We start from the raw sequence: 14,831 nt of genomic DNA on the forward strand, positions 1-14,831 counted from the left end.
GGGAAATGTGTTGTCCTCATGTTTCTTAAAACATATAAAACTCTATATTGTTGCATAATTTCAGGAAAAAATACAGGTGCTTTAGAGTACAGACAGTGCTACATATGTGTCCCAAAGTATTCTTCTGAAGTGAATCAAGAGATCATTCCAGCATTACTAAACACATGCAACTTGATTTACCAAATAAGCAGATACCTTCTTTCATTTTTTTCTTCCCTTATTAGATTTTGTTGCATTTACCAAACATAAATTTAATCCCTGTAGGTGTTTTTTAGACTGCAATATAAGAGCAACTATTACCTGAATATTCTCGCTTATTTAATTGAAAATACACATAAAGCAAAATGCAGTCAAGTTACCAGAAGTGAAAATAATCTCTAAGGAATTGATAATAACCCTCTAAATTAAAGACAGCTGCAATATGGTTAATAATATTTCCAGTAACAATATGCTTACACAAGGCAATTTTTAATGACTGCAATAATAATTAAGTTATATTTGCTATATTCCTGTTATAAATATACTCATGACTTTTACTGACAAGCCAATATATGAAATCTACATATACTTACTGATGATTACTATAATATGTAAATCCTACAAAAGGTAGCTGGTTGCCAACGAAAGCTTTTGGTATAGGAAATGTTTCTTCTTCACCTTTGTCTTCCTCCAGATCATCAAAGTTACTAGTGTCAATATCACTACTTAAATCAGGCACAACAGGTGCTACAGCTACCCCACCCCCCCCAAAAGAGCAAAGATTAATAACTGTATAAAAATGTGTATATGAACATGTATAAATGGAATGAAGATGATATGAAAAAGTGAACTTGTTTTACAAGATCATACAATTCTGAAATCTTTATTATATTTTGAGCAGCATGTGCATAAATCCCCCAGAAACTTAAAAACTTTCAAAAATTATGTAACATTAAAAGGCACAAACTGTTCCACAAACTGCTGGTCTGAGTGTTTCAATTCTGCCAAATATTTTTAATATTTTAGATATTAGCTGGGACAGGAGAACTATTATAAACTGATTTATCAAAGCAGTTGTTTCCATATATAATAGTGGTATTTTCTATAAAACAGAAGATTTTACTACTGTTTTATTAATTAAAGAGCAAAAGTAAATTATAGATGTCATATATAAAATAGTCGCAAGTACTCATTTTGTCCCATTATCTCAAAATACTAAAAGTTTCCACTATAATTATAATACTGCAATGTACCACATAATCTTTGGGATAATAGAAAATCAAAGGAAAAACTCAGAATGGTTCAAATTGTTTAGTAATTATTGTTAATTAAAAATCAAATCAGTTATGAACTTGATAAGTTGATTTAATATTAACCACTAGGTTAGAAATATTTATCCTGAATCAAGTGTTTCAGATGTATTCTATGTTTAATAAATAAAAGATATTTATATTTTTTGTATATTTTAAAGCAAGGGGCCCCCAACCTCCAAGCCTTGGATGGGCACCGGTCTGTGGCATGCGAGTAACCGAGCCACGCAAATAAGTGAAACCCCATCTGCCGGATGCAGGCAGCATGCAAAACCACGCCCCTCTGGTCTGGGGAAATACCTTTCTCCACAGAACCGGTCCCTGGTGCCCAAAATGTTTGGGGCCACTGTTTAAAGAACTGCACAACAAATTTTAGATGGCCAGCTCAGCTAAGGTTATGATTCCTCAATAGCAGTCCACAATACCCCATATCACTTTACCCCATAAGTCTCTCTTTGAGATGGAGATGGAGGTTCAGAAATATGATAAACAGACAAACAAACAAATATTTGGAAACCATATTTAGAAATTGAAGGGGGAGGAAAACAAAAGGTATGTAAGATCTCATTGGATGTACATAAACTTTCTAGAATGAAACAGTGTGAACCTTGTGAATGTTGTGTGAACCATGGCCTTTTGAATAAGCAAGTCAGCAATTGTTTGTAATGTAGAACATTATAGTCCTTCAACATTTAGAAAGAAAATATAACACATGAAAATTATATTACAATAAAAGAAGATTTTATACAATAAATTACTTACTGTCTCTAAGGTTTTCCCAAGACCACTGATCATTTTTGAAAAATGGATGTCGCTTGATTTCTTCCACACCATTTCTTCCTAATCTAACCTCCCTGTATGTGAAATAATTTTAAAATTATACTGCACATGCTGCATACAAGTGAAAATAATTTGTAAACAAATGAAATGTTAACTCAAAGCCCATTTTAAAGCAAAGAGATAATTTATTTCAACATTAGCAGTTTCTTTGCTGTAAATATGGAATGGAAACGCTTCCCCCATTCTCAGTAGTAAAAAGCATGTTTGCTGTCTGAAACATTTATTTGATACTACAGGAATTGCAAATGCTTATATAGAATTATACAAATCCTCCACAAACTTTTTATCTGACTTTAGTCAAAACAATTTTTCCAAGTAATGAGTAATCATTACATCATTACTTGTATCTGCATTTGGCTGAACATGTCATAGCTATAAAACATTTTTTCCAAATCTTTCAAATTATTAGAAACATTTTGCTGTATTTTAAGAATCAGGGCAGGGGTTAAAGTTTGGGGAGGGCAGAAAAATAAGTAACAATGCTCCAGGTCTAAAGTACAAATGCTCAAGACAAGAATTCCAGAGGAAAAATCATTTAAGATCTTGCACAGAAAGCTGAACAACCTGTAGAATAACAATAATAAAGTAACTGTAGTAATTTACCATATATTTTGGACTATACGACGCACCGGTGTATAAGACATACCAAGATTTCGAAGAGGTAAGAAAGAAAAAAAAGTTTTTGTCCTCCCTAGCACCCAGGAGCACTCTGTAGGTTTTAGCAGGGCTGGGGAAACGGGCATTTTTGCCTTCCCCAGCCCTGCTGAAGCCTGCAGAGTGCTACTGGGGGATGGGGGAAGGCAGAAATGCCTTAACCTTTGCAAAAAATGGCCCGTTTTTCACAAAAATTGGATGCAGGGGCGGGGCTTCAGGAAGCCAAAAATGGCTGTTTTCGGTGTATAAGATGCACCAACATTTCCATGCTCTTTGGGGGGGAAGGTGCATCTTATACTCCAAAAAATATGGTAATTATGATTTGTTTTAAAACAATACACCCGGTTTGAAGTTCATTTGTTGCTAATATGATGTGATTATGATTTAGTTAATACATGAAGAACAATTCATAGTTTGTTATTAAACTATTTTATTATACTCAAAACTTTATCCAATCCACAGAAATAACAAACAAGTTACAAAATAAGAAACAAAATAAGAAATAGCATTGACTTCAATGTCTTCAAAACTTGTGGTCAAAACAATTTTTGATATATTACAGGAGCATAGCCTATATTTTATAAGATGATGAATAATTCTCATTAAAAGAATCCATTTAATCATTTAATTTTTAAGTTTCTTTAAAAAATAATTACAAGTATTTAGAAATACTTTTCTCACAATATAATTCTAAATATATTACCTGTCTGTTAGAAAGCCACAAATAAGATTTTTTGCATCTTTAGAAATATCATTATCATCAGGGAAACTAAGAGAATTCTTATGGTTCATAATTTTACTATATGTTCCAACCAAAGAATCTGCATAAAAAGGTGTATCCCCTAAAACAAGAAAGAAAAAAATGTAAATCACACAACTGATTGTTAAAATAATAAAATAAGATACCTACATTGCACAACTTGGCAACATTTCAGTATTATTCAGCCAGAAAAAGTCATTTTTAATGCTTATTTTAAGAGCTCATAATAGCATTGTCATATCAAAATGACAAAAAGAAAAGATATTCTGCAATTGTGTATTTCCCAAGATTACCTCATGACCACTTCTCTAGAAATCATTTAAGTATTATCATTCTAAGAAACTGGGGTAACAGATGTAGTGGGAAAAAATGAGGAAGATAAGGATGACACACAGATAAAATAGATGATTCAAATACTAAGTTTTTCTTTAAAGGTAGATAGGTAATATTTAAAAAATTGGCTTTGAAATCTCTTCTAATAGAAGCATCTTTTAGCTGCTCATAAGGGACTGCAGATGGTATAATTTCAACAATTACAGATGAATAAACAGCAAATGAAATTCAACAGTCACAGAATTTTGGGGAAAAAGAGACAATAGCATCACAGAACTCAATGAGATTTGATTAAAATAATCTTATTAGGACTGGTCTCTATTGTCATACACAGAATTTAAAATTATTATTAATGACAATAAAAACAAGATAGTTTATTTTGTAATGTAATTGATTTACACAATATTTTTCTGATACTCACCCACAAGCATTTCATACAAAAAAACACCAACTGACCACCAGTCACATTCTCGTCCATAATAACCATCACCACCCTGTGATTTTAAAACTTCTGGGGATATATAATCTGGAGTTCCAACAGCTGTATCGCATCGTACCATACCTTCCTATAAAAAAGCAAAGATTGTTTTAAAGTATATGAAGCAAGTTGATTTCTTAGATCTGTTTGGAAAATAAAATTTAAAATTAAGTATGAACTCCAGTTAAAATTCTTAATTTAAATGAACATTGATATCTGTTTTTCAGAGTACCATTTTTCTTCACGCTAAAAGCTATTTAGTAGTTTTTATCTACTAACCTTATTCATTTTCATACAGGTACCAAAATCTGCTAGTTTTAAATGACCAGATTTGTCCAGCAGCATATTATCAGGCTTTACATCTCTGAAAACAGTAAAAGAAATATTATCAGACCAACTTTTATTTATTAAACAAAAACATCACTGAGCCTCATCACAAATGAACAACACAAATAAACAATGGCTAGGAAAATGAGTGAATACTGAATTACATTTCTTTTCCTTTCTGAAACAAATTCTCCTTCAATTGTGATGTACATTTTATACTTACATCAATTCAGTTTATTTTTCCATTTTGTACAGTATTATGCCAGAAATTCCACAAGGTTAATAAAAAAATCTTTCACACCATCTATTTATTGATCCTTTTAAAAGTTCACTGCCATAATAACTGACCAGTAATGTGTGCACAGTATAGTAAAGTACAAAAACAGCAGTACAATTAAAGGGGGGGAAAGAGCTGGCATGTATTAGAATAGATTCCCAGAGTACATTTCCCTTTTTGTAATTGTTGAACACGTAATTGCTTTGTGTACATAAATGAAAACTGTTCCATAGTAAGGCACTAAGATTTTGATTTTGAAAGGGAACACAGTGGATATGAATTCAATTGGTTAAATATGCAACTTTACACTACCTTTTCAGCTAACCCAAATCATGCAACAGATGGCACTGCAAATGTCTGTAAATGTAGGATGATTGCCTATTGTCAAAAATGGTCATGTGACCATGAGGAGCAGAGAACTGGATATGAGAGAATCTCAAAACCGGGTCATAAATCACACATTTGGGGTCAATTGTAGCTCTAACAATCACTAAACACCTCATTGCTGTAAGTTGAGAACAACCTGTGCATGTTTTCATTATTTTGGGTGATTTGTGTGTGCCCATAATTGGACCCTGTTTCCTGGCTGATTCATTTATACATTAGTATTTTGTAATTGTATTGTTTGCCATCTATTTCAATCCCAGTTCAGTCTTCATGTTGAAATATAAAGCTCTGTTCCTCTAAAACAGTGGTCCCCAACCTTTTTATCGCCGCGGACCAGTCAGCCTTTGATAATTTTACCGTGGCCCGCTGAGCGCGCGCAGGGGTGGGGGGGCGTTGTTCGCGACGACACATTGATTGCGTACCTGCGCGGGGCTCTCTTCCCTGGAGCCTTTGCGCACGGCCCAGGAGCTTTTGCGCACGGCCCAGGAGCCTTTGCGCTGCAGCGATCATGTCCCCCGGCCGCTGCAGCGATCATGGCCCCTGGCCGCTGCAGCGATCATGGCCCCCGGCCGCTGCGCGGCCCGGTGCCAGGTACTCCACGGCCCGGCACCGGTCCGCGGACCGGGGGTTGGGGACCACTGCTCTAAAACACTACTTTCAGATGTATGAAATATGAGTAATTCCCAAGTCACCATAGCCCTGACTGAGAATTTTGAGCTGAAATTTCTATATCTGAAAATTGTCAAGGTTGGGAATCACTGCTCTGAAAGGAAATCTCCTTTCTAATATATGTGCCCAGATGACAGTAACCATGCACCAAGTCCTCATCTATACCATTAGAATGGAAAACGGCTTCTCAGTTGCAGGCCATCAGCTGTGGAAACCCGTCCTCAGGGAACAATCTGGAAACTATATTAATAGGTTTTTAACAAGTGACTAATTATTTTATTAAGCATATTTATAGTTGGTTTATTTTAGATGTGTATGTTATATTAAGATAATAACTTCTATTCATTTTTTCACCATTGTTTTTTGAATTATTAAAGTATTTGATTTATTTTGTTTGCCTAAGCAAATTTGTAACCCATCAGTATGAATATAGTTATTAGGCAGATTAAAAGTATAAATTAAATAAAGACAATCTGTTTATCTGTACTCTCTATAATGCTAAAATAATCTTATTTTGTCTTTTTCTAGACATACTGTCTTCATGTTTTGTGGAATATAATTTACTTAATTTTATAATAGTTAACCAGTATATGAGAAATAGCAATCTATTAAAAGTTGAACATTATGCATATACTATTAACTTTTATTCGTAACGGTGTCATTTCACTACTCACTGACTATAATAAAGTAATTGTAATTACAATAAATGGAGATACAAAGTCATGATTTTGACATAATGCTTTTGACATTCAATAAATTATTGGTTAATGTCATTTAAATGATTTGCCCCAAGAACACATTTATACAATGCTTATGCAAGCAAGTGTAACAAAGTTATACCTAATCAATAATGGTTTGGATTTGATGCATTTTTATAAGCTGAAGCTATTGGAAAGGGGTATCCCAACTGCAAATTCCTATTGTCACATGGGACAAGAATGTAATGGGACACAAAAATCTTTTGCCCTAATTCCAAAAGAACGATTTTGCAATTTATCCTTGTCCATGAGAGAAACAGAGGACTGAATATGAAACAGAAAAAATCCTTTACATGTACTTGCCTTCTCTTCATGCAACTAGGTTCAAATTTCAAACCCAGTGTGGGATGATATGAAGTTAATCAGACAACTATTTCATCATAAACCTCAAAATAAAGTTTATAAATTACATACAGTAAGTCTCGTTCTTTTTTCAAATGTATTGCAGAAAGGATGAAACAATTTAATTATGTGCTGATTGCCTCAAATCTGCTCAAGGTTGACATTGTAAATCGTACAGTAGTATTATAAATTAAAATTTCAAAATATTATGTTTAATACAATTTAAATGTTGAGAATATGCGCTATATAAAAGATACTTACCTGTGAATAAAACCCATGGAGTGAATAGCATCTAATGCAAGAACAACTTCTGCTGTATAAAATCTTGCCCATTTTTCAGGGACATCGTAGTTGCTCATTAAATTTACCAGATCCCCACCAGGCATATATTCCATCACCATATAAAGGTAACGATCATCTTGGAATGCATAAAACAACTATGAAAGATAATAGACTAGAATCACTGCGTGCTGCATTCCTATCAACTGCTATTTTCTTTTTGAAAAATGAAGTTACAGGTAAATGTTGAGTTTATATTTATAATATATCAACTGATAAAAAACTAATATAGATATATAGTCCTCGACTTAGAACCACAATTGATCCCAAAATTTCCATTGCTAAGCAAGATATTTGTTAAGTGAATTTTCCCCCATTTTACAACATTTCTTGCCACAGTTAAGTAAATCACTGCAGTTGTGAAGTTAGTAATATCGTTGTGAAGTGACTCTAGTTTCACCATTGACTTGACTTGTAAGAAAGTTGAACAGTATGATCACATAACACTGGGACACTGCAATAATCATAAAGGCATGCCAGTTGGCAAGGGTCCGAATTATGGTCACATGATCATGGGCATACTGCAATAATTAAAGTGTGAAAAACTGTAATGTTTCTTTTTTCAGTGCCGTTGTAACTTCAAATGGCTATTAAACAAATGGTTATAAGTCAAGAACTATGTGTGTTTGTGTGTGTGTGTGCACATGTAGGCAAGAACTGGATTTCGCTATCACATAATAAGCTTGCTATAGGGAAGTAGAGATACTCCACTACAGTCTACATTCAGGTAATTGTATCACTCACATGCAACTTATTAACTCTTTCCTTTACACAGATTGCAATTTTAACCAGGAAAGTCCATAATTAACCACAGCAATGAAAATCATAGATACTAATTTAATACATCAAAATATTAATATCTAACCTAAATTAAAATACTTTCTGGATCCAGACTTGATTAACCTAACTTTCTTGCTTGAATAAAAAAACCTATTGTTTATAAAAATTTTAACTGCAGAGATGAAAAGGGCTGCATGTTCATGTGTATTTTGTTTGAACAAATTGAGATATCACTTTAAACCAGGCCAAATACTGCACCTACTGCTACATAATTCAGCAGAAGCATAAGAGGAATGACTCATATGAACACACTAAACAGACTATTTTTATAATTACTTATCAATTAGCATTATGCATAATTATTTTTTTGTTTTTAAACTACAACAGCAAAATATTTGCACTGAAGTTATCTTAATTATTAGAATGAATTATTATTCAAATACAAATATATTTAAGGAGAATTTTAAAATTGTAGGTCAGTAAATTAGCATGGCTTTAAATTATATATACTCTATACAAAATGTTTATTCAAGACAAATGTTATAACTCTTGGCCAATATGAATTCAAATAAAAATCACCTGAACAACCCAAGGCCTATTTGCAAATGCCATTATATCTCTTTCTTCCCAAAAGAATGCAGAATCTGATCTTTTTATCATCTCAAATTTGCTGAGAAGTTTCATGGCATAGACCTTTCTTGATGCCTTGTGTCTTACCTTTAAAACAAATAATATGAAAAAAACAATATACGTATGAAACAGCATGAGTACATTCTATTTCCATTAACTATGTTGAAAGGTTAGGGTTTTATACCTAGTCATCATCTTAAAAGGAAAGCTCTTTCACATTTCATGGATCACTGTTGTTTTCTAGCTCTTCTTCTCTAGCATTATTGATTTACTTATTTCTGCGACACTGTCCCACACTCCACAGGTCTAGAAAAGATCAATGCTATTGAATGTTGTCATATCAAGGATAGATATTCTACAACTAAATACTTTGAAATGTTGTTGGCCAAAATTATTTCTACCTGTAAAATTTTTATAACTGACCAGTATAACATTTCCCACATATGAGTTTGGTATTAATTTTATAAATTTAGTATTTTATGTTTAAATCCATTCATAATTGAATTATTTTACTGTCCCTATCTATAGAAATAATGTGTAGTTTTCTCTCTATTTATTACATCTGAAATATCACAAATGTCTAGAGTGAATAAATGAGATAAGTTGTATTAATAAATATATTGGAGAATTAACTATGTTGCATTCTTCTAGCAGTTCTGCAACAAAATTCAAATCCTTAATTCAATAATATTTGTAATTGTCAGTTTTGTTTATAGCAACCATAAAACACAAATTATAAAATGATACATATCATGCAAAATAAGTACTGTATTTTTCAGAGTATAAGACGCACCTTTTTCCCTCAAAAAAGAGGGTGAAAATCTTGGTGCCTTATACACTGAATTCAGCATTTTTTGCCTCCAGAAACCCTGCCCCCTTCACCAAAATGGCTGTGCATAGCCTTTAGGAGGCTTCCTGGGGGCTGGGGAGGGCAGAAATGAGCAAAAACCGTTCTGTTTTTTGCTCAATTTTGCCCCCCCCCCCCCCAGCCTCCAGGAGCACTCTACAAGCCTCCTAAAGGCTATTTATGCCCGCTTTTTTGAAAAAAAAATGGGCCAATTTTCACAAAAAACGGGCCATTTTTGGGAGGTCTGCAGAGTGCAAAAGCTTTTTTCTTAATTTGCCTCTTCAAAATCTTTGTGCGTCTTATGCTCGGGTGCGTCTTATGCTTCAAAAATACGGTACTTTCAAATTTAATTTGATATATTGCTTATTACTGCATATATTAAAGACCTATTAAGGTAAAAGAAATAGAATAACCTATTTCAATCCAATGGTAGTAAGTAATGCAGAGGGCATGAACACTAAAAGTAGGCAGGGCAACCAATTATGGGTACGCAACTTTCAAGTGTTTTTTTTTTCACTAAAGGTATGTGTACTATTTATATACATTGTCTATTCACAAAATGCCTTGTTTCCCAACACTATAATTAGATTTTAAAATAGTTGCTAACGTCAGTGATTTTGAAACACTGATGGAAGAGCATGAAGCCATTATTTATGTAGATTATACATTAAGGAGAAAAAGACATAACCTCTCTCCAAGTGGAAAACTTTCCTCCAGGAAAATGTACCTCTCACAGCAATTAAGGTTTTAAAATAAAACCACTGAAAACAATGAATTTCTTCTTGCCGTGCAGACTGGAAATGTAATCTCTCACCTCAGATAAGCACTTCACATATTTATATTAAAAATTACAATATGACTTGCTAAAATGTATCTCTACAACTAGCAACATTAGAACATAGTAGTTGGTTCTGTAAATTATACTGTAACAATAGCTTAATTAAAATAGGATGGAAACAAACATAATAACCAAAATTATTCTTCCACAGTATATATTTAAAGATGGAATAAATCTTTCTTGTTATATATAATTCACAGAGCATGATAAACAAGAGTCTACTTTAACTATAATTTGGTTGATTTATAGTTAAAGAGGAGACAGATATTATTTTGCAGACAAAGTAGTTGTGGTTTATTTGGTAATTTTGTTGCTCTTTTTTCAGTTGAACTAATGTATATTTTGCTTGCTTAAAAGTTTACACAGGGCACAAACATTAGGCAAGAATACGCCAATAATCAAATTATATTTCCATGCACAAATCATGTCGCCTTGCAATAACTAATTGGTAAGAAAATGTCAGTTTAGACTATTATTTACTTCCATAAAACTAATCATGGTTTATTCAATGACAATTTTTTACTGAAAACTAGTGGTAGAATTGTTGCATTTCCGGTTGCTCTTAGAAGAAACCACATTTTTTTCAACACTCACTCAGAAAAATATGCACTTAAGAAAGTATTAATAAGACAGCAGCAAGATCCAACCATACGAAGTAAATATTTATTTTCAAGTTCCCAGATTTTTGGCAGCAGAGAAACTGACACAAACATCTATCACATATAAGAATAGTCTGTTCATTGGAAATGTCTATTTTAAAATAAAACTAAGATAAAAGTCTTAGTTGTAAAATCTCCATACATAGAATAACCTACCAACTGAACTTCTCCAAATGCTCCTCTACCAATCACTTTTACTACTTCATAATCTTCAGCTTTCATACGGAGATCTCTTACTTTATTTATTGTGTCTTTGTCTGTGAAGAAAATATAAAAAATACTGTAATAATAGTCTCATTCTAAAAAGAATGCTCACGGTCTCTGAAATAAATTTACATAAAAAAATATAATTATGATTTAAATTATATTCAAATAAAACATAGAGAATAGAGTAGAGTAGAGTAGAGTAGAGTGGAGTGGAGTGGAGTAGAATAGAATAGAATAGAATAGAATAGAATAGAAGAGTTGGAAGAGACCTTGGAGTTCTCATCCATGGAGAACTCATTCCAACTTTTATACTTATCCTTTTTGTCTTTCAATTTATCAGAGAATTCTTTATGCAGCCATGCTGGTTTCTTTTGAGAATTGTATTTTTTCTTCTTCAGACTGGGCTTTTATCATTTCACTTTTCAAAATTTCCCAAGCTTCTTGAGTTGTTTTCCCCTTGAGAATTCTCATCCATGGAATCCTTCCCAATCTCTAAGTTTATTGAAATTAGCTCTCTTAAAGTTCAAGACTCTAGTTTGACTTTGTTCTATTGCTTGTGCTTGCATAATGCTGAATTCTAAAATTGCACGATCACTCACCCACCCCAAGGTTCCTGTAGCTTCAACACCTTCTATCATTACATCTCTGTTAGTGAGAATTAAGTCACATATGGCTGATTCCCTAGTTCCCTTCTTTACTTTTTGGGGAAAAAAGTTGTCTGCTAAGTTTGTCAGTAACCTATTTGATCTTTCACTTGGTGCAGTTTGTCTCCCAGTTGATGCCAGGATAGTTAAAGTGCCCCATTACTATTGTGATTCTACCTACCTTAGTTAACTGATTAGCAAAAATTTCATCTATTTCCTGTTTGGTTGGGTGGCCTATAGCCGTGATGGGGAACCTATGGCAGGCGTGCCACGGGTGGCACACAAAGCCATTTTTGAGGGCACGCAAGGCGTTGCCCTGTCAGTTCCAGCGCCATCTGATTTTCAGCCCTGATTTTTGGCCGTTTTTTGCCCTCCGGAGGTTTTCTTGAAGCGCCCAACGCGCAAACCGGAAGTTTGGGAATGGACTTCTGGTTTGCGCATTGGACTGTTTTTCGCCTCCGGAGGCTTAGGGGAAGCCTCTTGAAGTCTCCAGAGGGCAAAAAACAGCCCAACGCACAAACCAGAAGTCCATTCCCAAACTTCTGATTTGCGCGTTGAGTGATTTCACCCTCCCCAGGCTCATAAAAAGCCTCTGGAGCCTAAAGAAGGCAAAAAACGGACCTAGTGGGCCCACCGGAAGTCAGAAAATGACCATTGGCTTAACTGAAGGGTCGTTTTCTGTGCACTGCAAGGAGAGTCCAAAGCATGGGTTAAACTCAGCCAATCTGCCCAGGACTGAATTGAAACTTTAGCCACGCCTCTGGTGTTGCCTTGACTGGCAATTTTTCAATGAAGGTGTGGATCTGTACGTGTTGAAGAATAGTCTAAATAAGTCCATATAAATGTTCAAAAATACATAACGAACAGCGGAGATGGACCTCAGGGTGGGACTCTCCTCGCAGCACACAGAAAATGACCCTTCAGGTAAGCCAATGGTAATTTTCCTGTGTGCTGCTTGGAGAGTCCAAGCATGGGACATACCCAAACTAAATGTCACTAGGGCAGGAAGCTGTTGAGTCCAGGGTCTCTCTGCTGGTATGAATGCCCTGTAGGATTCGCCTCCCAAATGCCCTCTCCGCAAAAGTGAATTTGTCCAATTTATAGTTCCAAACAAACGAAGATAAGGAAGTCCAAGTTGCTGCCCTGCAAATCTCCTCTAACAGTGCCTGGGACAGCCAGGCCACAGTGGTGGCAGAGCTCCTTGTAGAGGTAATAATTGTTCAGTAATGTGGCGTGGCACCGGTCTGGATTGCAGGACATGAGCAAAAGCAATGCATGCGCGCAGCCAACCTCTGATAGTAGATGAGGAGATTTTGCAGCCCTGTGATGATGGTTGAAATAATACGAAGAGTGATTTGGATCGCCTAAACACTGCCGTGCGCTTGATGTATTTTCATAGTTTCCTACACACATCGAGCATGTGCCATCTCTTTTCTCTTGGATGTTTGGGGTGCAGACAAAAATCCAGGAGGATGACCGGTGAAACTAGGAGTTGTTCTTGGGAATAAATGCCGGGTCCAGTCGGAGGACCACCCTGTTGGGGTGTATCAGACACAAGTCCTCCCGAACTGACAGGGCTGTGTGCGGAAGTGATGGCAATTAAGAAGATGGTCTTAAATGTCAGATGTTTCAGACTGGCGGATCATAGTGGCTCAAATGGCGGGCCTATCAGAGCCTGTAACACAACCTCAAGTTCCCATGATGGATATCTATGGACAAGCGGGGGCGTCAGGTTGGTGGCGCCCCGCAGGAAACTACAGATGGTTGGGTCACGACTAAGGAATGAGTGACTGTCAGGTGCGCGGATCGTGGACAAGGCAGTCACCTGACGCTGGAGAGGCACCAGGCCCTGGTCCAAGCCATCTTGTAAATAATTCCGGATCTGTGGAATAGTAGCCACAGTCGCTGTCACCCTGTGTGATGAACACCATTTTTCGAAAGACTTCCAGGTCGTGGATGGTCGTCTGGATGCCAGGATGACCTTGGTGGACAGCCTGCCCTTACTCAGGAGGTCCCTCTCAAGTGCCAGATGGATAGTTGTAGCCACTGGGAATCCAGGTGTAGAAGAGCCTCCTGGCTGAGAGAGAACTCTTGTGGTGGAATCCGCCATGCTGGATTGACAGACAGACTCACCAGGCCCATAAAACAAGTCCTCCTCGGCTAGAAGGAGCCACGAGCAGAACTTCTGTGCCATAAGTCAGGATCTTCTGAATCACCCTGAGGAGGGGGCAGCGGAGGGAGGGCACATAGAAGTTCCGGCGGCCTGTGGTGTGTGAAATCTTGTAAAGAACTGGGGAAGGTGCATGTTCTCCGGGTGGTGAATAGATTCGCTAGCGGTTGGTCGAACCTCTGTGACAATTGACAGAACAGATCTGGATGCAGGCATCACTCCAAATGGTCGACAGTGGCCTTGCTTAGCCAATCCGCCTGGATGTTGTTCACCCCGGAGATGCGCTCTGCTTGAATCGAGCACAGATGTTTTTCTGCCCACCTTCCCAGGGACTTGGACTGGGTGCCCCGCCATGGAGGTGTATGTGTGCTCTGGCTGCTACATTGTGAGAATCATCACGTGATGTCCCTGGATGCTGCTCTGCAAATGAAGAAGGGCCAGCTCTCAACTCTAGCCAGTTAATGCTGTGTGTCACCTTGGTCGCTGATCACCTGCCTTGTGCAATCTGGTTGTTGAGATGAGCCCCCCCCCCCAGCTGAAAAGGCTGGCATCTGTCATAATGCTCAGACGGTCCGGTTCCTTTGACAGAGCAAGAGTCATTCA

The 14,831-nt window shown here is 36.2% G+C and overlaps 1 protein-coding gene across 2 annotated transcripts in view; it reads right to left on the reverse strand.

Annotated features, from left to right (window-relative positions):
• Window positions 1-14,831, reverse strand: part of ROCK1 (Rho associated coiled-coil containing protein kinase 1) — a 109,403-nt gene that overhangs the window by 48,241 nt on the left and 46,331 nt on the right. For both annotated transcript variants that reach the window (XM_032223483.1, XM_032223484.1), the window contains exons 3-10: window positions 11,364-11,464; window positions 8,813-8,950; window positions 7,376-7,551; window positions 4,634-4,718; window positions 4,298-4,442; window positions 3,487-3,625; window positions 2,052-2,143; window positions 573-732 (exon numbers count right to left, since the gene is read on the reverse strand). In XM_032223483.1, the coding sequence (XP_032079374.1) occupies window positions 573-732; window positions 2,052-2,143; window positions 3,487-3,625; window positions 4,298-4,442; window positions 4,634-4,718; window positions 7,376-7,551; window positions 8,813-8,950; window positions 11,364-11,464 (1,036 nt within the window). The remainder of the gene's footprint in view (window positions 1-572; window positions 733-2,051; window positions 2,144-3,486; window positions 3,626-4,297; window positions 4,443-4,633; window positions 4,719-7,375; window positions 7,552-8,812; window positions 8,951-11,363; window positions 11,465-14,831) is intronic.

The sequence above is a fragment of the Thamnophis elegans genome, chromosome 8, assembly GCF_009769535.1.
Source record: "Thamnophis elegans isolate rThaEle1 chromosome 8, rThaEle1.pri, whole genome shotgun sequence".
In the NCBI taxonomy this organism is placed as follows: domain Eukaryota; kingdom Metazoa; phylum Chordata; class Lepidosauria; order Squamata; family Colubridae; genus Thamnophis; species Thamnophis elegans.